At 46.8% G+C, this 21463-nt stretch overlaps 1 protein-coding gene across 2 annotated transcripts in view; it reads left to right on the top strand.

Moving 5' to 3' along the window:
• The window catches only part of LOC143374439 (peripherin-2), a 109220-nt gene extending 88673 nt beyond the window's left edge, over positions 1 to 20547 (top strand). Inside the window, exons 3-7 of one of the 2 annotated variants that reach the window (XM_076822617.1) lie at positions 9665 to 9801; positions 13010 to 13166; positions 16188 to 16416; positions 17937 to 18086; positions 20147 to 20547. In XM_076822617.1, the coding sequence (XP_076678732.1) occupies positions 9665 to 9801; positions 13010 to 13166; positions 16188 to 16416; positions 17937 to 18086; positions 20147 to 20215 (742 nt within the window). In that variant the 3' untranslated portion in view covers positions 20216 to 20547. The remainder of the gene's footprint in view (positions 1 to 9664; positions 9802 to 13009; positions 13167 to 16187; positions 16417 to 17936; positions 18087 to 20146) is intronic. The other variant, XM_076822618.1, reaches the window with a different exon arrangement.
• Positions 20548 to 21463: the final 916 nt, after the last annotated feature.

Genomic DNA, 21463 nt, shown 5'->3' with positions numbered 1-21463 from the left:
TAAAAGCTTCCGGAAAATTCGTATTTGTCACTCTCAGCTCGCTTTCCCATGGTACACAGTAACTTCCGAATTCATTCGTACGCTGTCACATTTACTCATCCAGTAGTTCCATTCCTAGTACTATAATCAAAGTGTCTACACGTCATTCGATCCAAAAACTAAAGACTCCAACAATAGAACCAAAGAAATCGACTTCAGAATCACAATCAGCACTTTAAAACGCTATAAGAAGTTTATATAAACGTACTTCCAAACTCGCTTCGTTTGCAAGTTACGCAACGTTGACTTTGACTGGGAAATAGTGGTAGGAGAAATGCGAATTTTGTTAAGTGACGAGGCTCAGAAGATAGTCCGGACTGTGCCCTCGGTAACGCATTTTGTTTGAAGTCGATACGTGGAACGGTTCTGGAGATACAGGCTTCGGAGTGCGGCGCCCGAAGTGCGCGCTGGACGGTGAATGGCGGCCGAAATCCCGGAAGCGCCGTGACCTACTTTTTCCTCGGAATTACGCACGTCAACAGTAGTAGGAGTAAAAAACGCTGAGTCAGCGTCCTTCACTGACCAGCGCACAGGTGCAGCGCGTGGGGTAGGTCAGCGATGGGAGCGAGCGAGAGATCTTTAGCGAGCGAGTGAGAGTTCTTAGCGAGCGAGTGAGGGATCCGAGCGTGCGTGTGAGACAGCGACAGCTCGAGATGGTGAAAATTACGCTTCTCTTTACACGACGATATCTCGGCAACGAATCATCGTATCGACGTGAAACAAAGAGCACATTAAAGGGGACAGTCCCCCGCACCTGACAGTGCCTTCGCCGATTTTCTGCGACTACTGTACTCGCAGGGAAAACAAATTGAATTTCGAGTCATTTTAATCCGTTTCGGGACATTGTTAATCTGACTGTTTTTTTGGAGATTAGTTTAAGTAGTGTTTAATAGTGATTAGTAATGAATGTAGTTGAGCTGTGGGTGGTATTTGTTGAAGGGGAAAGTCTGTAGATTCTGTGAAAGGATATTGAAGTTTTGCGTAGAGTAGATTTTTGGGGTTATTGAAGCTTGTATTAGATGGAGTGTGTTGGATAGGACATTTTGGGGTAACGATGTATTTTTGAGTGTAAAATTAATGGATTTAGTGAATTAAAGTGATTAAGACTTGTGTATCAGTGTGTTCTTAGCACTCAGCTAAAGTTTCTCGACGGACATTCGCATTAAAAAGTATTTCAAAGTTCACTCTGTTACCATGTACTTCGCTCTAACGACAGGAAAACTTACAAGCTGTGTGCATTCGAGTACGGTTTCAGGCGGCGTGTACTAAGGAAGAATAAAATAAAAATTGTCAAGTGACATCCCCCAGCAGCGACGTTCTGTATCACGAAATCCTGATTTAGCGGACAAATTTCGTATAACCGATTCGCTGAGCCGGTCGCAAGAACAAGTGGCATCGAAGAAGAGTTTAAACGGCGCGCTAGTTATCGGGAATCTCCGATGCGATGCAGAAAAAAGCCGATAAATCAGTCGATACGTTGGCGCAAAAATAGAAGGCCGTTTCAGTTGTTTTTTTTTCCATCCAGAAGAACTCAACGTAGCAGCTTAAGCAAACTGAATTCAATTTCGCTGCCCTCCGTTCGCCGAGCGCGCGAATCGCCGAGAAACTTCACGGGCACATCAACGGATAACTATTTTGTCAAGAAACTTTTTCTCAACGTCACCGTCGTGTCACTTGTCCCATTTAAAGAAAGAACCGCGCGCCAGTTCAACGGGATTCATTCGCAAGACTCACTTTAACCCGACATTTCTCATTTATCCCCGAGAATGGGATCTAATCAGATCAAGAACACCCCCACCCGCCGTATCGTTTGAAGAAATTCAAACGCTCCGCCGTAGGAACCCGAAACCCTTCCGTTCCAAATAAAAGCCGCGGCGCATAATCGTATCAGGACGTCTGCAGCGCTCCCAGCAGCTAAAATAATCCTCAATAGACACGCGATACATGACCCACGCGGATGGATCATAATAAAATAAAGAGAATACCCACATATATGAAGCAGGGCCGTGCAGTTGCGTGCACGCCGACTGATTTTCATCGAAAACGGACGACGACCGAGCAGCTCCCCGCCGCCGTCGTCCCCCAGGCAACCCCCTCGGTGTTCATACGGGCGTACGCGAACGTAACGTCGCGTACTACGAACCGTGAAATGGACGAACATCAGCCGATACTCGTTCCACGGCGAAACGCTACATTTCGCAGCGGCTGGGACGAGTTTTACTTTCTTCTCTCTCTCATTTTTCTCTATACATGCAAACAAACGACACAGGCTCTCATCTCCGTCCCCGGAAAATCCTGCCATTCGCCTCACCCTTCCGGTCGCCACGGACGACAGACACGCACCCTTCCTTTTCCATTCAGCCGCACGACGATTTGTTCCTGTTCCTCGTCGCGCTTCCACTCTCGGAGGCCCTTACTGCGCGAGGAGGAACCGAAGAATTATTTCTGTAAATCGGCTCGTTTCCAGCCGATCTCATCACTGGATGGATCCGGCGGGGGCTGCGAGATGATGAAAGAGTCGCCTGTGCGGCGGATCGTGATCCCCTGGATGCTTGCAAAGTCAAACTACTCCGTCGCAACCCTTCGTTCTCTTTCAGCCGACGGTTCGAGGGGGTGGATGGTGGGTGATTGGACCTCGCAGATGGACAGAGGATACTGAAGGGCGACATGTTACGGTTGCGGTTCTGCGAGGCGCCGTAAGGGTGCGTCATCGAAATCTTGCTGCTGCGGGCTTCCCTTTGATAACTTCCGACGGAATGTGTCACGGCTGGCGTCGCAGGGGAATTCCTCCGACGTAGGCAGACCTACGCTGTTTGACAGATCGCAGTCTGATCAGTGACGTGGAATATTCAAGTACGTTTTTTGTCAGGGGAATATGGATGGCAAAATAAAGTTCGATACCGATAGTTCCAGTGGAAACAGTTCTATCTTAAAATTCATATGCGTCCCATAGATTGAGAGGCTGCTATAATAGCCCAGTACCACAGTTACTTAGTATTGAAATTTCTACACAGACACGCAGTAATATGAGTTGCAAGCTTCCTTTTCACTACCACTAAATTATGGTGTCATTCCACTGTGATGTCGTGAAAAATTGTCATTTTTTAGGATTTATTTTTTAGTAAACGGAATGTTCGACGTAAATAATACTTTGTCTACTTATTAATACACTTATTGACAGTATAAAAAAAAATTACCTTAAATTTTTAGCATTTTTTCTTAAATATATATCGCACGAAATGCGGTGAATTGGTCAATCATGTTGTCTTGTAAAAAGTATGAAATTTTTAATCGAAAAAGGTTTCCCAGGTCCCTGCGATACCCACTGATGTGCTGAATAACGTGTGAAAATTTCAGTTTGATTGGTCAAATAGTTTTTTCTACAATCACCTGCACCAGTTGGAAAAATGTCGTTTTGACATAATCGAGTTTAAAGTTTCAACACATATTAAAAAAGTTCTTTTAAATTTGTTTTGCATAATATAAGAGTAGCTTAATAAATACCAAAAAGATTTATCGCATCATATGTTGTATCTACGGAGCAACAAAATCTTTAAAAATAGCTTCATTTTTCGGCCGATCAAGACGGAATCCCGTAAGGGCCCAAATACAACAGGAGGAATCTGTACACAGGGAAATGCTACCGGAAGAAGTATTTCACCCATAGAAAACCGCGGAGTTGTCGTGCTGATTGATAAAGTTCAAACAGGGTCCAGAAGAGGTGCCACTTTCACAACAATGAAGAGAAAAGGAGACTTTGAGGGATGAAGCCCAGGGACGAAGGAGGCAGAGATCTGTTTGACTGTCGAATTGCAGGCGGCTTGCCCCCTTCTCAGGTTCGGGGTAACGATGTAGCGAGTTTCTTGAATGCATCCTGATGCAATGGAACGAAGGGAGGCCGCGTGGGGTGTCCCCCATCGAATTCGAGTCATATTATGCGCGAGGAGCGCGAGAACGCTGACGAACATAATCGCATTAAGGCCGCAACAAATTTCCACGCTGTCTGGATGCTTATTGCTTACGTGAGCATCACTGGATGCATACTCGAATATGCGCCTTGCTTCCCACCGAATTGCACTCGCCCCCCGCGCCCGTCCCGCCGCTCTCTGGAAGGCTCCTCGCGTGATCAGAGCCCGGGTCTCGAAATTCCAATGGCACCCGCGAAGTTTCCCCTTAAGCTTATTATACCGCCAACCGTTCCTTTCGTTTATTTATTCGCGCGAATCCTGGCGGAGTTAGAAGGAGACGGCCCCTGCCCGCCGCGCGAAAATAGAATTTCCTAGTTGCGGAGTGGCGAACGCGATTTCCATGCGACGATTTATCCACTCCTCGCGGTTAAAAGTTTCTGCCGCGGCGTAAGGAAGTGGTGGGTAGCTGCGGATCGCGAGTGGTGGTTGGGAGAGGATAGGGGAAGGTCGGAATGGGGATGGAGTATTATTTAATGGTGGTGAACCACGCGCGAAGCGTAGCTTGCCTTCATTTCTGTCGCTGGGTGCAAGTGAGTCGTTGGGAAGGGAGGAAGCGCGGCATGCCGGTGGAAAGTACAATTGCTAAGGGCAGGGAAATTGAGAAGCCGATGCCGCGCTCGATCATACATGCATCGAATATTCCTCTTTGACGCGAAAAGCCACGCAGGAGGCGCGCTAGCGCGGAGACAAACGCGCGCGGTAACTCGAGCAAACAAACCGAGCAAACGGCCCCTGTAAATCGTGCCAATCGATCGGCTCGATGGTCGACCAGCGGATCTATGCCTCAATTAACACCTGCCTGGTATGTATGCACCCGCCACAATACGTCGAAACGCGTCCTGATTAGCATACGTTTTCGTTTAATTACGCGGGGCCGATGACGTCGTTCTTTTCATTGGCGAGCTCGTTTCAATCGTGATGTTTTTCTAGCTGGCGTTAGTTAAACGAACCTTCGGGAAAGCTGATAGCAATGCGTTAGGACGAATTCAACTGTTCTTCAAGCTGCAGGATATTGAAAGGGATCCGCTTTATGAAATTTCTGGCTAATAGCTACGGGTGAACGGGATGCGGGCCCTGTCGGCTCGTAAAAAGGAGGATGATCTTACGTTTCACCCACGAGGAACAAGCTTCCTGGGGGAAAGGAGCCCGCGAATTATCCCCGGAGGAAAACGGTGACGAGGATTTTGGCGGGCGATCGAGCGTGACGCGAGAGTCACCCCCTTTCCCTGTCGAATCGTCAGGCATTGTAAAAAATCCTCCTTTCAGCCCTTTGAACCCTGATCTTTTATCATTTAGGGGTAGGCAGAAGAATTCCAGGGAGAAAGGAAGAATTTTCGCAAAAAGCTAAGAAAGGTATTTTTAACTTGTTCCTCGACGAAAAGAAATAAAGGGAACCATCAGATTCTCGAGTTCCAGCGGGATTTTAAATAAACTTTGGAATCCCCTCGTTTGTTTAACTCCCTCGAGAAGTGAATAATTATCTAACGTCGACTGACGTTCTCGTTTTATTTGAAGAAACATATGCGTGCCGTGTGGCTCGACGTTGTGGAAGGAAATCACGGTGAAATGCCTGCCGGCGATTGAAAACCTCGACAGTTAGCAATCAATGGGCACTATCGACGATAGTACAGAGCCGCGTTTAACCAGGGCTCGATGATTTTCCGCGGATTTCCGGAAACAAACGCGATAAACCGTGCTGGTCGTCGAGCAGCGGAACACGAGCCCACCGACGAAACAAGCTTAATGAAACGTTTTCATTGGCCATTGTTAACTAGTTTGCTATGGGAGTAGTACGGGGGGGAATTGAAAGAAGAAAAAAATATGAAAAGCGGGCAGGGGAGAGGAATCGATCTGTCGAATCAGTGGGGCTGAAATCGTCGCGCCATTTATTGACTGTATCACTGGGAAACACATTTCATGTAGCTTCTTGTAGCTTCGTGTATTCTCAATTGGAGAAAGTATTAATATTAAGACCTCTTATAACACAAAATTCCAACAGGTATTTTCACAAAATCCTCACAACTAAACGTCCTTCCCTTTTTTTTTTGAAAAGGGAAAAACTGGTTTATACAGAATTCTTGTACAAATAATTAAATTTAAAGTTCGTTTCCTTTTTCCTTCGACTGAATGTTCGGGGATATCGGAGGTAACCATAAACGTCCAAGGAATGAGGGCGGAATTAAAGAGTTGCCTCAGAATTCCCTTCGATGGCGACCCGTGGGAAGGAAGCGCGTGGCTGCGTTTTTATTAGAGCGTGGAGAGGAATTAATTTTCATTGGGGGACAGTATACCGGGATTTTCTGGGCGAAAGGATTGTTTTGACAGGGAAAAGGGGACGAGAGGCCATACGCGTTTTGCAAGTTGCTGCCTCGAGCACGCCGAATGCCTCCATATTCACTCGTTTACTTGTAGTTCCTGTCTTGTACGCCGCGCCCCTGTGTGCGTCCACGCCGCCGCTGCTGTTTGTATCGCCTGTCCATATACCGCGTGACGTGCAAATAATAATCAGGAAGCCGGCGACGAAATTGCTCGTAATTTCAATCAGCGCGAGACCCGCCTGATTTTCCAGGGAATTAAAAATTCTGTCGGGCCATAACTGACATTTCAGCTGGCCGTGGGAATTCCCAATGACGCGCGTTACAACTGTCGGATATTCCTCTTCGACGTGACTGAATCTCTGTAATCCGATTGGGACTTTTCACGCGCGAGCCTCCCCCGTAATTGTAGGTTCGCGTGTGCGCTCCGAATAACTCGCGGAGAAATTGGGAACAGATGAAAACCGGGATTGCCAGTATTCTGAGCTCTGCACTTCGCTCCACCCTGTGGATACTTGCGCGGGATACAGCGAAGGCTCCCTGGATACCGTAGAAATACCACGACGGGGACAGTTTCCGTCGTGGGAATGAGGAAATTCCGAATTCTTAGCCGAGGAACGAACGCGCTTGAAAATTCGCAACGAATTGCAGTGTCGGTTGGCTTGCCGAGGAATTTAGGAATATCAAGTTTATTTAATACACACAGTAGCATCTCAATGCGAGCGTGCTGTGAAAAAACGCGGAGGGAATCAATGAACAAAAGAAAGGCGGAATGAAAATGGCGGTCGGCGACACGAGGTTCACGTGGAGCCAGAGGAAACGTCTCCATCGTTGCTTGATCTTCGCAATTCTTACGAACCTTCTTATCGGACTCCTTCTCTTCTGCCTCGGACTCTTCGCCTCGTTCTCCATCACTGCAAGGATGCAATTCAATGAAAGGAACTTGTTCCAGATGGTTTTCAAGACACTAACACTGTACGGGCTCTATATTTCCGTTCATAACCTGATGGGCTTGAAACTGTGCTACAATTACTTCCACTACGCTGAAGGGTAATTCTTTTATCACGTCATTTAGGTCGTTTGCTTCTTACCGATTCAATAATTAATAGCAGGTTTTCTATCGTGTATATACGCTTTAATACAACGCGTTTTGAGACCGATATGGCTAACATCGCAACTTATTAACTAGGGTTTATAAAAAAGCGACTTTTGAAGAAACCCAGTTTTCAAATTCCACTAATCCCAAAAAATCGGTTACCACGGTTTTCGATTTTTCACAAAAACATATAATCAAAGCAGAATATAAATATCTGTACTTATTTTAAAAAATTTCAGTTTTTCTAATATTTGTGGAGTTACACAAATCTAACAAAATAAAATACACTACATACAAAATCAAATGAAAAAACCTAAAATAACTAAAATCCGTGAAAAATGTAAATTATAAATCTTTATTTCATTTAGTACTTTTCTTCAGAAAATATGAACTCATGAAGATTAGTTTTACAGTAAACTGTTACCTACTACAATTTCCTTGTGTCCGAAGCGATGTCAAGTCAAAATGTTAACGTTTTTAATTAAATAATTAATTAACTTCTACATATTAATTCTAGTATATAAAACCGTTTCTTCTTTTAAATTTAAAAACCAGTTTTAGAATTTTACAAATTTATAAAAAAAAACGGTTTCTAAACCCGGTTTTAAAAACCGACAAACCCTATTACTAACTAGAGGGCACTCTCGACTCACGCACGCATTCACTCTTATAAAACTGTGGGCGAATTTCACTTACGCCGAAATCGACCGCGCGGTCGGGATCGTTGCTGAAAATCACGGGCGTTGCGGGCGGTTTGGACGTAAGTGGAACGCACCCTTTATGGAACAGTAATGCCTTTGAATATCGCTGTGCCTGCACTGGCAAAAATCTCCCCACCCTGTTCCTCAACCGCACTCTTTTCTTTCCTAAGCAGTCCGACGCGCTTTGAAGCCTCGAAACGTGCGTCGAGCATGAACTGGAGCCCGTGACGTTGAACTTCGTCGCACAATACGCAGCAAATTGCAAATCAGCCGGCTAGGGCCCGTGATTTCGTGTAAACGCGTTAATGCGAGCAACACGAGGGGCGTCGGCTGCCCGGCAGGATATTTTTCGCCCGTGATACTTCCTGCCGGAAACCGCCGGTGCGATGTGAAATTCACCAGATTGCAGCATTCATCAGGCTGGCTGCGAATCGGTGAATACTATTAACCGACCCGTGTAATCGAATCCTCGAGTGAGCGCGGGGGATGGCGGTGGTCTACGAGCAGCCGAGGGCGAAAAATGGACGAACGAAATTTCCAGGGGGCGCGTGTGCACGGAGAAACTTTGGGGGGGGGGAGGGGTGGAGGTAGGAAATTGGGGAGGTCAAGGGGCAAGAAAGTGGTGAGCTAAGCAGAATGCGGAGAAGGAAATGAAAAGGAGGGAGGGCGGAAGGTCAGAGGCAGGGGACAATAGGGCAGAGAAGAATCAGGAGAATTTGGAGGAAAGGACGAAGGAAGACTGACCCAGATAAATAATTAGACCCGAGCATGTGCGCACTCCGGTAGAAGAATTTTACTCAGAGTCGCTGCAAAGGATTTGTAAAACCAGTAAAGAAGGAGGGTGGCTTAGAGCGGAGCAAAAGAAAATCGTGGCACAAGGGAAGTCCGCAGAAAGGGGCGAGGGACGTGAAAGACACAATCATGACAACGTGTGTGGCGATAGATGCAAAGGGAAAAGGTTCGCGGAATCGTTCCTTCTCCTTTCTCTTTTAAATTAAACGCAGAGGAGGAAATCCCAGCGGGGCGGGCACGGAGGATAAAGATAAACAGAGGCGGGAGGGAAAGGGCGGCGCGAACAGAGCGGCAAAGAAAGGGTGGAAAACGAGGGGATAGGGTAAAGTGAACGAAGCGAGAATTAACCCCGGGTGTGTTTTTCTTAATTTCAACGGCTGCGGCGTGAAATCAGCGACGGTCTGGAATTGGAAACCGGCCGGTTGCCGAAGGCCAATCGATTTGTCAGTATTTTCAAGTAATTCCCGCGGCGGTGGTTCATTTGTTTTAATTACCTTCCCCTCGTTAACGTATCTTTGCGGTTCAGCTCGCGGCGCAGAGATTTTCGCGCCCTATCGACTTGGAGGCCTCGATATACGAGCACGCCAGCCCGTAGAAATTGCAATGCCACTGAAATTGGTCCCGACGGCTTTTAAATTACTCTCGCCTTGTGAAAGATGGATCCGGCAGAACCATGCACAGCTCGCTTCTTCGACTCCGAAGCCGATCCACTGGCACGCCAGCTGATCTGGCTGGTGATTTCCTCTGTTCCAGGCCCTGGATGAACCTTCGACTCCTCGCGTGGACCATGATGGGACTGTTCCTGGTCTTCGTTGGATGCTTCATGGCCAGCATTTGCTTCTCCACCGCGGAACAGCTTGGGCTTCAGGTTCGCGAGACTCTTGTGGAAGGTACCATATATATATTCTCTCATTTCGTGGATGCTGCGACTGATTTTCTGTAGAGATTCTTAGTCGCGTACGATTTATTTAGCTGAAATCAAATTGAAATTATTTTAGGAATAGATATCATAATTCCTATATGTTCGGGAGCAACGGAAAAAAAGGGTTCTTAGGTGATGGGATTCGAACCTATGATCTTCGGGTCCTCTGTGCTAGTAGCCAACCGCCTTACCAATGTCGCCAAAGTCGACCCTCCGAGCTTCCTTTTCTGAGTGTGCCTAATCCCTTTATTTAAACAAAGAAAATTCAGTATTCACAGATTCTGATCGGAACCACGATAATCCATGATTGTCGACAGCGAAGTCGCAGTAAAATCGATTAGCTGCTCCACGGGAACGCGTGGCATCTCTCGTTACTTCCCGTGTACCCGCAATTTTCAATCCCCAATCGCGATTCTTTTACAGCTCGACCGTGCACCATCGACGGGGGAGGCTTCGAATTTGAATGTTTAATAAAGATGGCAACGGCACGGTTATATTCGGCCGCAATAACCGCCCCGCCACCCCCTTTGAAATCCACGGATCGTGTCTCCATGGCAGACAGATGGTGAAAACGGCACGCTGCGAAACAGTGTCCCGGCATAATATGCAAATCGGCGGTCGAGCATCCCTCCCCCCTTCCCTCGCCCACCGCACGTCCCCGCCAGCCGTGGAAATTACTGATGGAAATCTCATTTGGCGTCTACCTACTTAATGAGTAGATACGGCACGAGTGGATATTCTCTTGGAAATTCGAAACGTTTGCTCGCGATAAACTCGCCCGTCGACGCCGTCCTGTCCTGCGCGCCGCTGATCGATGATTCCGACCGACTAGTAGGAACGTCGATTTCACGGGGAGTCTTCTATTCCGTTACCTTTCCCTGTTGCGTCGCCTGTGAAGACGCATCTCGCGCTCCTCCGCGGATAGCCGTAACGAGGCTCGCGTAATTCCGCCCCGCGGTGGAGGATTGAATCTCTGCGCGCACCTAATGAAGCAGCTCTCGAGAACGAGGGACCGGTATCAAGAAGAATGAAGGAACCGTGCCGCGTACCAGTCGCATGAATCTCAATCGCTCGATAAGGCCGCTTTTATCTGAAAGTATAGCGTTCCATCGCTGGGAAACGCCGTGAAATTCCACGGCTGTCGCCCGGCTGGACGGTAATGCGCCGCGGGATATTTCACATTAACGTATGACTTTCCGATATTTTATCTACCCCGCTGGAAATTCATCAGCGTTAGGAGGCCGGGAATTCTATGCGGGGGTGGAGGGACGGGAATTTAAATTTTCCTGCCACGGTTTGAATCGCGTGGCTATCATCGAATTAATTAAAAACCCGCCTGTCGTAATAATTAAATATCGACCGTGCCGGTTAAATGTTCGCGCTTAGTCGGTCCGTTTGAATCTGCTCGCGTGCCGGGCGTGCCGGGCAAAGCGACCCTTTGATCCACCGCAGCAAAAATTATTTGACAAACCTCGAAGATCCTCTTGAGGATATTGCTGCGAACGGCGTTGCAGCGTGCTCCGCGATTTAATGGGAAAGAAAGTTTATCTGCGCGGCGGGAGTTTTCGGTAAATTTCGAATACTGTTTAATGCGTGTAAAATACAGCGAAATTACGGAGCCGGCGAAGTAGTTCAACGGAGCAGTCTCTCTTCGTAAATCTTCCAGAGACACGGCGCTCTGTAATCACTACTCTCTATTCTGGCTGCAACGCTCTCCGGGCACTTAGAATTCTGACGCTCGGCGGAACTTTGACCTTAAAGCTACCTTCGATGCCCTAAGACCTGTCGCGAGCACACACGCGCGCCTCTTTGGCGCGTAATTAGTCGCGGGTCACATCGGGAACTCGTTTCCACGTCGAAGTTCGCGCTCGGCAAATAGCCGTCCGAGAGGGAACATAATCTTCAGTCGCTGCCAGCTTCTCTGGCTGTATCGAAGGGCGGCGTGGATTCCAGAGGCACCTTCCCCGCGGTGAAATACTTTGCACCGAGACAGAAACTGTCGCGGGTACTCATTGGACGCCCCCGCTAAGTCCATAAACTTCACACTCGGCTCAGCATTCAAATTTACTTGGGTTTGTCATGAACGAAAATCGCAAGTCTCTCCCATAAGCACAGTGCGGCACGTAATGGACAAAAATCGAAATAATAGATATTCAATTTTGATCTAGTTATTAGGTATTCTATGTAACCATTAGCTCGTAAATAAGGAATATGAATGTGAGATATAATATCCCAATAAACCAATAGAGTATCAATAATTATCATATGCTTTTTGTAACCAAAAAGTAAAATATTAGCGACCTCGTGCATTATTCGTTCTTGTTTGTGATTTTTTTTAAATAGTGTTTGTTATACCTGAAATATGGATAATTTGAATGGAGGCATGTATAATATTAATTCCCAATTACAAAAAACTTTTTAAAAAAAAGTGTTTCAGAAAGAACGGTTTAAACCATCCTGTAATATTTATTCTTCTGTATCAAGAAGCTATATCACATTACCACATTTTTTCTGCTACAAACTGCTACACTGAATGTTATTTATCTTTTTCTTAGGGAAGTCCATTCGTTCAACGAGGACGTACCAACAAATTTTTGAAAAGTGGTTTTGTTCTGCATCGAGAGACAAAACGATGGAAGTTCTCAGCATCCGATCTGCTTTTTCTAATTATTTATACATTATCCATCATGACGTTTCCATGCTGGATGCTGTTCTCAGTTTTAAAACAGAAGTGAAACGCGATGAACGTGATCAAAATAATGTGACAAAAAAACGTTTCGAACAAACATTAATCAGCATTCAGTTCGCAACAAATTGCAAAAGTAGATATTGATAAAAAACTTTCTACTCAATAAAAAATCAAGATCATCCCAATTTATTTAATGGAACCGTATATTCTGTACACACCAATCGCTGCATCTTATTATTCTCTTTAAAAAATTATTAGGGTACTTAGGTCGGAAACAGATTGGTTCAGAAGTTCCGAGTTTTGTCCCAAACGCTCATATAGGCACGCGCCGCACTGTGCATAGTGTAATTCGAAATTAAAAATTTCGAAGCCCTCGTATATCGTGCACAGTGTTTTTAAAGCTGAGTACTTTATGTAGATCTTCTTTCATTTAATACACTTATTATAATACTTTGTAAGTCAAGGATACGTGCGTGCTGTCGAGCAGGCATGAAAAGGTACTTCACCGACGTGTCTTGGAAGAGGAGAATCGATACCATGCAGGTGCACCTGCGATGCTGCGGGATAGATTCCTCCTCCGACTGGCACAAGACGTACTGGCTGCCACGGGACCTTCTTGTCCTGGACTCCCCCGACATCCTGAAGTAACGATCTGTTAATTATTCCACAGTGGGGGACAATCGAGCCTCGGTTATCGCGGCCTGCATCGGCACTCGCATCATCGGGTCCCATATCCCATCCACAGTTATCGCCCATTATCCTTCCGCCCGATTTCCATGACAATGCACGGACAGCGCAAGCTTTATCGCCCCGTGATCGTCAAACTATCCCCAAACACGTCACCGCATCCGAATAAAATCCCAGCGTGCCTCCATTTCCGCCATGATTCGAGGCCCGTTGAAAAGAGGCTGCGCAAATATCCGAGCGGGACACCGGCGCAAGATCCGATCGGAACTTTCGCGGATAAATGTCGACGATAATTAACCGTCATAAATCAAACAGCGAATCGACGAGTCGCGCGCCGCGCCCCCTCCCCGACGCTTCGGAAACGGCGCGCCCCGCGCAGCGCGATAATAATTACGCGTCACGCCTGTCCGCCGTTGGCCGAGCGAGTTTTCCGAGGAACTTTAATGGAAACGCAGAAAGTATGCCAGGATTTTAATTACAACTACACGCGCCCGCCCAGCGCTGCCGCGAACCAGGCAGAAACGAAATTTTAACGCGTGGGCGGGGGTGGCGCTCCGGGCCTCGGGGATGGTCGTGACGTTTTAAAGGGACCGTTGCGCGATTTTCTAAAGCAGTTAATACACGTAAGACCGGCTCGCAGTGAAACCCTCTTACAATTCTCGCTGTGTACCCATTCTCGAAGGAAATTCACCTCGCTCCGTGGGGCTGGAGCGAGACGGTGCGCGCGCGTTTCTCCGGCGTCTCTTTCCACCCTGGAGTACACCTGACGAGCATTCCACGCCCTGCCAACGATGCTTCCGAAAAGGATTTAAAACGCCGCGAGCCGGAGTGCTCGCCTCTGGTCAGATTGTTCCGTCCAAGGGCCCTCCTGATCCTAGGCCCCCTGAATTACGGACAAGGGGGTAGTCTTTTACCTGAGCCACCCTGCGGAACGCCCACCTGAAAGTGTTCTCCATTTGGATCGTGTGGGAGAGAGGCGGAGTGGAATGTAGCTGATGGTGTTCCTCGGTGCTTTCGTTTTGTCCTGTTAGAGAGGTTGCCTTTGAATCAGCGATCTTATGGGGACTTTAAGGGGCTTTGAGTGGAATCGTTTTGCTTGCAGTGAATCAAAGATATTTGTAGTTGAATTTGTAGCATGCAGGTTTAGAAGATACATATTTGGATGTCGGGACGGGAAAAGGAATGTGTTGCAGTGGTGTAATCTTTTACAGTGAGAATGCTGCGAAGTGATGCACAGTAATTTGATTTGATAGTTAGCTCGTCAAACGTGTAAATTAACAAGGAGTAACTTCGAGATCGGTCGATGTTAATTCGAGTGTATGAATTTATTTTCTCTCGATTGCAGTCACGTTAGTCAACGTGCTCAGACGGTAATTGGCCAATAGTTAGGTCTCCAAGGGACTGATATACGCGAGCATTATGTTCCGGTGGTAATACGTTCAATAATAAAGGGTTAATAGCGCGTTCGGAACAGAAGCCTTTGTGTCGTGGCTGGTAATCGCAGGTAGAACAGTGGGTTATCGATTTCTCGTTATGTTAATTGCGGAATTATACCTCGAAGTGGATCGATACACCCGCCCCTCCCCTCTGGATGCCACAATTATTCGCTAGTGTCAACCGCCCCTATCAATCTCGTCAAATCAGCAGACATTATATTATATCACGTACGACATTTATTAGAGAAGATAATGAGGCGCGGCACGCAGTATCGTCGAAGTAGGATACGTATTCGACCGAAGTTTCGCAAAGTTCTATTCTGGTATTGGGGGGAACAATTTATAAGCTATATGCTTCCTGCGTTTACAAGAGATTTATAAATGCAGAAAGCAAATGATGAGAAATCTAGCAAACACGAGAAGAATTCAAGGAACAGAAGAATCTTAAAGCAAATTCTCGTAAATTTTCATGATCCGGATTATCAAGTAGCATAGATGGTTTCAATAATATGTGTAATCTTTATCATCGATTAATTGATTCTCAGAAAAAGCTAGCATCTATCGCACGAATCACTCCCGTTTAAAATATATTCTAGCTACTACATTACTTCGACTGAAAGGAGACGCGCGACCGAAGTAGCCAGTAGCCCACTTCACAGAATGATCCCGTCATAATTCCAACTTCCACGGTGCCCCGATGTCGATCCAGCCATAGATCGAGCTACGAACGTTTAATTACCCGAACGCAGCCAGCGTATCGGACACAGGACGAAAGTCCTGCGGCCAGGACCAGTCCCTTTTCACTCGGGAACTTGCCCCAAATGCCACGGACTGAGAAAGCAGCGGCAGCCAGAGTAACAGGGCTCGCAGCTCGTTCTGGACTTGGCGGACATGTCCGCGGACAAGTTCGAATTAGCAAGTTCACCAACTGCTGGAATTCCGGTCGTTGGCGACCAATGCTTGAGGGGAATCGCTGGAAGATTCGATGGAAAAACCTCGGGGAACCAAAAGTCAATCATGGTTACGATGGAGTCTAAATGGTCACTTTGAATAGTGACGTAAAAGGGTCAAATAATTAATCGAGACTTCATTGAGCACTTTACTCTTCAAATTGGCAGAAGGCGTGACTACGAGACTTTTCACAGGAACTCCAATCTGTGGAGTTCCTATGAAAAGTAATTCTCTGTACCCTGTTTCCAAATAGCTGCCACGTGACAAACTTTCACTTTTCCCTTAGAATCTTCCAAGGAGATAGATCCTTCACGCGATACTCCATCATTCCACCTCAATTTAGTATCCCATATCAGACGTTTTGTATGAAAAATTTAAGGCTCCAACTTGAAGCTTGATCGGAGTAAACGTTATAACTGTGAAGTAGGGAAGTCCCGTCGCTTTTGGTTGAACGAAGGCCACGCGGATCGAGGGTTGATCGTCCCGAAAATTTTCCCCGCGAAAGGCTCCGACGTAACGACTCATCCAGGACGATGGAGCGCGCGAAGGAAGGAGAAAACGCGACCTGACACGTGGGGATGCTTGTTTCAGGTACGCCGAGCTGGATGGTCGCGTGACACCGCCTGTGGTACCTTGGAGTTGCTGTCGAATCGACGTAAAGGGTCCCTGCTATCACGATCCCCTTCAGCTGCCAAATCCCGAGCAGAACTCCACTCGAGAGAGCCTGAACGCTCGAGGCTGTCTGATCGTCATGAAGACCGTGTTAAACGGGGCTCTCTACTCCGCCGTTGTGCTGATCGTGTTTCTGTTTGTGTCGCAGGTAAATCGATGATAATCGGGAAGCAGAGTGGAAGGGATTAACTTTGTTAAGGGAGGGCCTGAAGCAATCCGGGGTAAAACTTGATAAACCCCACTTTCTTTCCGCTGTAAATCAATTTTTACCATTTTAGATAGCGGAAATTTCAAATTTTTAATGAAGCCTTAAGAGGTGATTAAAAATTAGATTACAGTAGATTAAATTGGCTCTTTCATTCCGGCTCTTAAATTAGAGCGGAGTTCTTTGTAATCGATTTGATGCGAATGTTGAAGGAGCCGATAGGGAAATCTTTCTGCAAAGAATACTATGACAGGCTGGCCAAGGTGAATTCGAAAGTACGCCCTCCCAATGGGCAAGAAGGTAGCATTCCGCTTTACAGCAGAAGCTCGCGTGCCCGAAGCTCGTTTCGTCTCTCCAATTTAATCCCGTTTCCACGGTTCTTCGGCCCTTGATATCATTAAGCCGGCAAATACCCGCGGTTAATTAAGCCCGCCGCGTACCATCCACTTGTAAGTTTTTCCTTTATCAAGCGATAAATTAATTCGTTTAATTCGATGCCCCTTCTTCGTGGCCCCGTAACGTCCTTCGCGGTGCCTGTTTCCGTTCTTTCGGTGAAGAATCGTCGACGAGAACCTGTCGAGGGCCGTTCGCGGGCTCGGAACGTGAACTCATACCGGATCAACCCACTCCCCCTGTAACCTGCCAAATCCACCGGAGATACTTCCACTAAATGCTAAATTATTAAACAGAAGGCTTTAAATCAAGATATACTACCATTGAACTAGATTAACTCGAAACCCAATAATTCATGTTACCCAACCTGCTGCAAATTCTTTCCTCTTCCCAGAGTTTAACGAAAGCAGCGTATAACTAGAACTCCACTGTGTCCCTGCTTCACTGGCACAGCAGAAATTCAATCCTCCCCCGAAGTGTCATTAAAACCCAATCTCCGCAGGCTGCAGAAGCACCTCAATTTACACCATCGTTTCCCCATCGACGACCAGAGGAACCAAGCTCCTAATCGCCAGCCAAGAAACCCTGATCCCACCCCACAGACCATCCCCTGCGTCGCCTGATCAGGCACACGAAACTAGCCACCCCTACGTCGAAAAAATAACAAAAGAATCTCGACCACGTCGTAAACCGAGGCCACTGGCCGCGCCTAACGAAAACGTGGCAGAATTTTATTAAACCACCCTTATATACGCGTCGAGCAAAAAAGAGTCGAATACAGTCGGGGAAGCTTCTCGAGAACGGTGACAATGCTCCTCTCTCTCTCGCTCTTCCCCTCTTACTCTAGGGGGAAACGCGGGTGACGCGTCGTAAAGACGTGAAACACTGTTTTACGAGCGGGAGGGCGTAGGGGGGCGGGTAGAAAAAATTGCAACGCGTGGAAACGCCACGGAGGGGGGAAACGAGCTCGGGCAGGGGGTGGTTGGACTTTCGAGTCGGCCGGTAGCGTTATTCGCGCGTACGTGGCGTCACGTATGAAGGTGGAAAAGGTTGAAACTGTCGGTTCGCAGGTCGGGGTGGCCGTGTTGTCGAGGCTCGACTTTACTGCCGCGAGAAATGCAGTGGCGCTCGGTGATCGGCGCCGAGGATCGCCAGGTTGGCTCTACGGGCGCCTCGATTTCGGGAACGCCAGCGGACCTAATCTCTGCCAGATCGATCGGGTTAGTGGGATGGCCGAGAGGGGATCGATAGTTAACGGACGAACGGGCGTAGAGTCGTTTTCCAGCTGGCACCTGGAGCTCGGGGTCCACCTGCCTTCGTTATCGAAAGGGGATGAAGGCTGGACGTGTTGGGGGTGCTCCATGCGACTTGAGAAGGCTGGAGGTGTACTGTGGATGGAGGGAGGTTTGAGATTGATATCTGTAGACAGGGTGGCTAGAAGAGGATGTTTCTTTATGAAGGAATGTGCTTTCAGCTTTAATCCCTTGCCTTATAACGAGTCACACTCGTGGCATGCATCGTATTCCTTATAGAGGAGGCGTTGCAACTGCATTCAACGAAAAAAAGAAGCTGAGAATGTAATGTGGTTTTGAACTATTCGTTGATTATCAATCAGTGTATCTATTTAAGTTCATTGCAATGCTTACAAGCTTTAGAAAAATCGTGAGGCAAGTGGTTAAATATGGAAACCCTGCTTTTGGGAGTATCTAATCTTCTTGAAAGTTCGATGAATCCTGTTCCAGATACACTGGGCAGTGCACCCTGCTCCAGGTGTCTTCATGGAGCTTAAGGATGTATCGGACCTATCTTCGAAATGCTAACATGTTGATGAAAATTTTTGAGATTGTTCTTTTTAACTGTCCCGATGTGCTCCAAAAATTTTAAACGAATTCACTAAACGGTTGCTGAGTTATAACGATTTTAATTTTCACTGATATTACACGTACTCTTTTGGAAAGGGACAATCTTGACAGATAAATCAGCTGAAAAAATGGTACCATGTTTCATTTTTTTGTACACGTAGTAGCTGTATGGATAGATGAAAATGTCTGTCGAGTTTCAATTGTTTTCACTACACCGTTTTAAAGAAATAAATTGTAACTTGAGACAATCGTAAATTCAGGGCATTTTCACTGCCAAAATTTACCAAATAATGCTTGAAAAAGCATTTGAAAGTGAAAAATGCATTTCTAGGAGTGAAAATAAGACTCCAACTGTCAGTCGAGTTTCTTACATCGAGATTTACTACGCGCAAGACGTAGATATTCAAGTTTCATATACTTTTGTCTAATATTGTACATCCGATACATCCTTAAACAAATGTACTTGATACAAGAAAGCTTTTTTTGCCCACACTGGAAAACGTCTGTCTTTTCTCAGCTTCCCAAAGTAGAACGCAAGTTGGGTCAGTCGAAAATCACAAACCCCTGTCCTTCTACTGTCTGAAACAGTCACTTCTGTCTCAGAATAAACAGCGTATACAGAAATGGCTTGGTGTGAGCGTAAATCAGCTAGTCATAACGAAGCCCCGGCGACGCGTTAATTGCCAATAAAATTAAATTAAAGTAAGAGGGCCACTACTCGCGCGAGCGGTCATACTTTGCATAACACCGTCCAGACAGTTTCATCTTGCTGCGCCCGTCCTTCACAGGGTTTTATCCCGACAGTCTCTAATTTTCAAAGCACACGTGTGTAGCTAGGAGCTCCGGCAGGCGAAAAGAGTTAAAGGGAAACTGCGGCGGTAACTTCCCAACTTCGCGAGAAATATTTGCAGAACGAAGTTCTGCGCCTCTTTCGACCCCCTCCGACCCTCTCACGGAATAACACTTGGCTCGAGTGCCCGCCCGGTGGGTTTATTTGTTTAACGTTCTAATTTCTCCCGGTTAGAATAAAAGCGCGACCAAACGAAAAAGGACCGCCTCCCAGGGACTTTTATTAAAGAACCACGACGGTGGAAAGCTTTGAAAGTTCGCGGTGGCCTCTGTTGCCTCCCCCTTTCGACTAATTTCACCCCTTTGCGATGCATTTGGCAAAGTATAGTCCGATCGTTGATCTTCGACTGGATCACCTTGCGCACAGCCGGAGGAAATTAAAAGTCTGCTGAAAATAGTTCAAAGGGATTTAGAGTTTTACTTTCCTCGTTCTGGTTGAGAGTTTTTATTTCGAATCTCCATAGACTGTTAAAAAAATGCGCGAAATGGCGTCAGATACGCGGAGGAGTTTCCCCGCAACGACTTCTCTTTTCCTAATCCATGGATTTTCTTCTCGGCCCCCCTCGCAGAAGAACAGCGGACGCGGCGATTCGATGATCGACCTGAAGCCCCTTGTTTATTCCAGCGATACGGAATGAAATCACGAAGAACGAGCTCTCGTCAGCTAACTGGGAGCTAGACATAACAGATGGATGATATTTCTACCTCTGTCGGCTCGCATAAAAATCCCGGCCTCTGAGTGCTGTACATGGTGAATTGGTAGAAACAGGCCACATTTATGCTCGTTGGTTTCACGCTGCAGGAAAATGCGTGGGCAGATAATTGATGATTTTGGAGAACAAACGTGGCGCAGCGAAGAGTCCTTTTTATCTTCTTTAAAATTACCGAAATCATTGGCCAATTAACGGTGCTAATTGAACGCCACTTTGTATTGTACAAAATTATTAAAAGATTGTCAAGTGGAAAGCGTTCATAATAATGTTTCAGGTACAATGAACACAAGTGCAATAGCTGCAGGCTTCTTGCCTTCACTGGAACACAGAAATCCTGGTCAAACTTAAACTCCTTAACTTCCAAGCAACCCAGTGAAGTTCTACGGCACTGAACTTAGTCGAGTCTATCTGCATTACAGGAGAGAACGTGCCATTACCTTTCAAAAATGTTATCTACCCTGTTAGCTTTGAAAAAAAAAGTGGGAGTTTGAAACAAAGTTGTTCCCATACGATTGTTCGTTGCTTCAAGTCCTTTTACATAAAATTCTACGATGCCCCGTTTCTAATCGACCACCCTGTATATCAGACCCAAAGCAGCCGGTATCGATCACGCGGTCTCGTCGATCGTAAAGATCAGCGACGTCGTGGAACGTCGTCCAGTGTTCTCGAGGCTTTTATCGAAATGAAAAGCCGCGGAGGAGGGTGGCGCGCGTTTAACGAAGTAGCAGGACCGCGGGCGGGGGTAGGTTAATCGATCATCGATTACGATACACTCGAAACGGCCTGCCGAGGAACAAACAAGCTTCCGCGGGATCCGGCCGGAACGAGGAAAGGGGCGGTGAGATAAGAAGTTGGAATTTCTTTCCGCGGTAGCCAGTCGCCGAGATCCCGACGATGGCTTTCACTATGATTACTGGGATCGGTTAATCGAGTAGCGCCGCTAAATCGCTCGTATCGGGCCCGCCGATCGATGGAGCGGAGGACTGAAAGGGAACAGAGGGAAGAAGGAGCTTGCAATCTCGGAGGAGACTGTGGTGACGATCAAGAACCACGTCGACGTGATTTAGCGAGGTGCCACTGCTTTAAATGTCAACGTGTTAGGGTTTATGCTAGTGATTGATTAACAATAGCTGGGCATCCGGTTCGCTGTGCCGCGGATAAATTAATGCTGGG

Source organism: Andrena cerasifolii, chromosome 10, assembly GCF_050908995.1.
Source record: "Andrena cerasifolii isolate SP2316 chromosome 10, iyAndCera1_principal, whole genome shotgun sequence".
Taxonomy (NCBI): Eukaryota; Metazoa; Arthropoda; class Insecta; order Hymenoptera; family Andrenidae; genus Andrena; species Andrena cerasifolii.
Note: the sequence above shows the minus strand (reverse complement) of the source record. Positions and strands in the feature narration are given on the sequence as shown.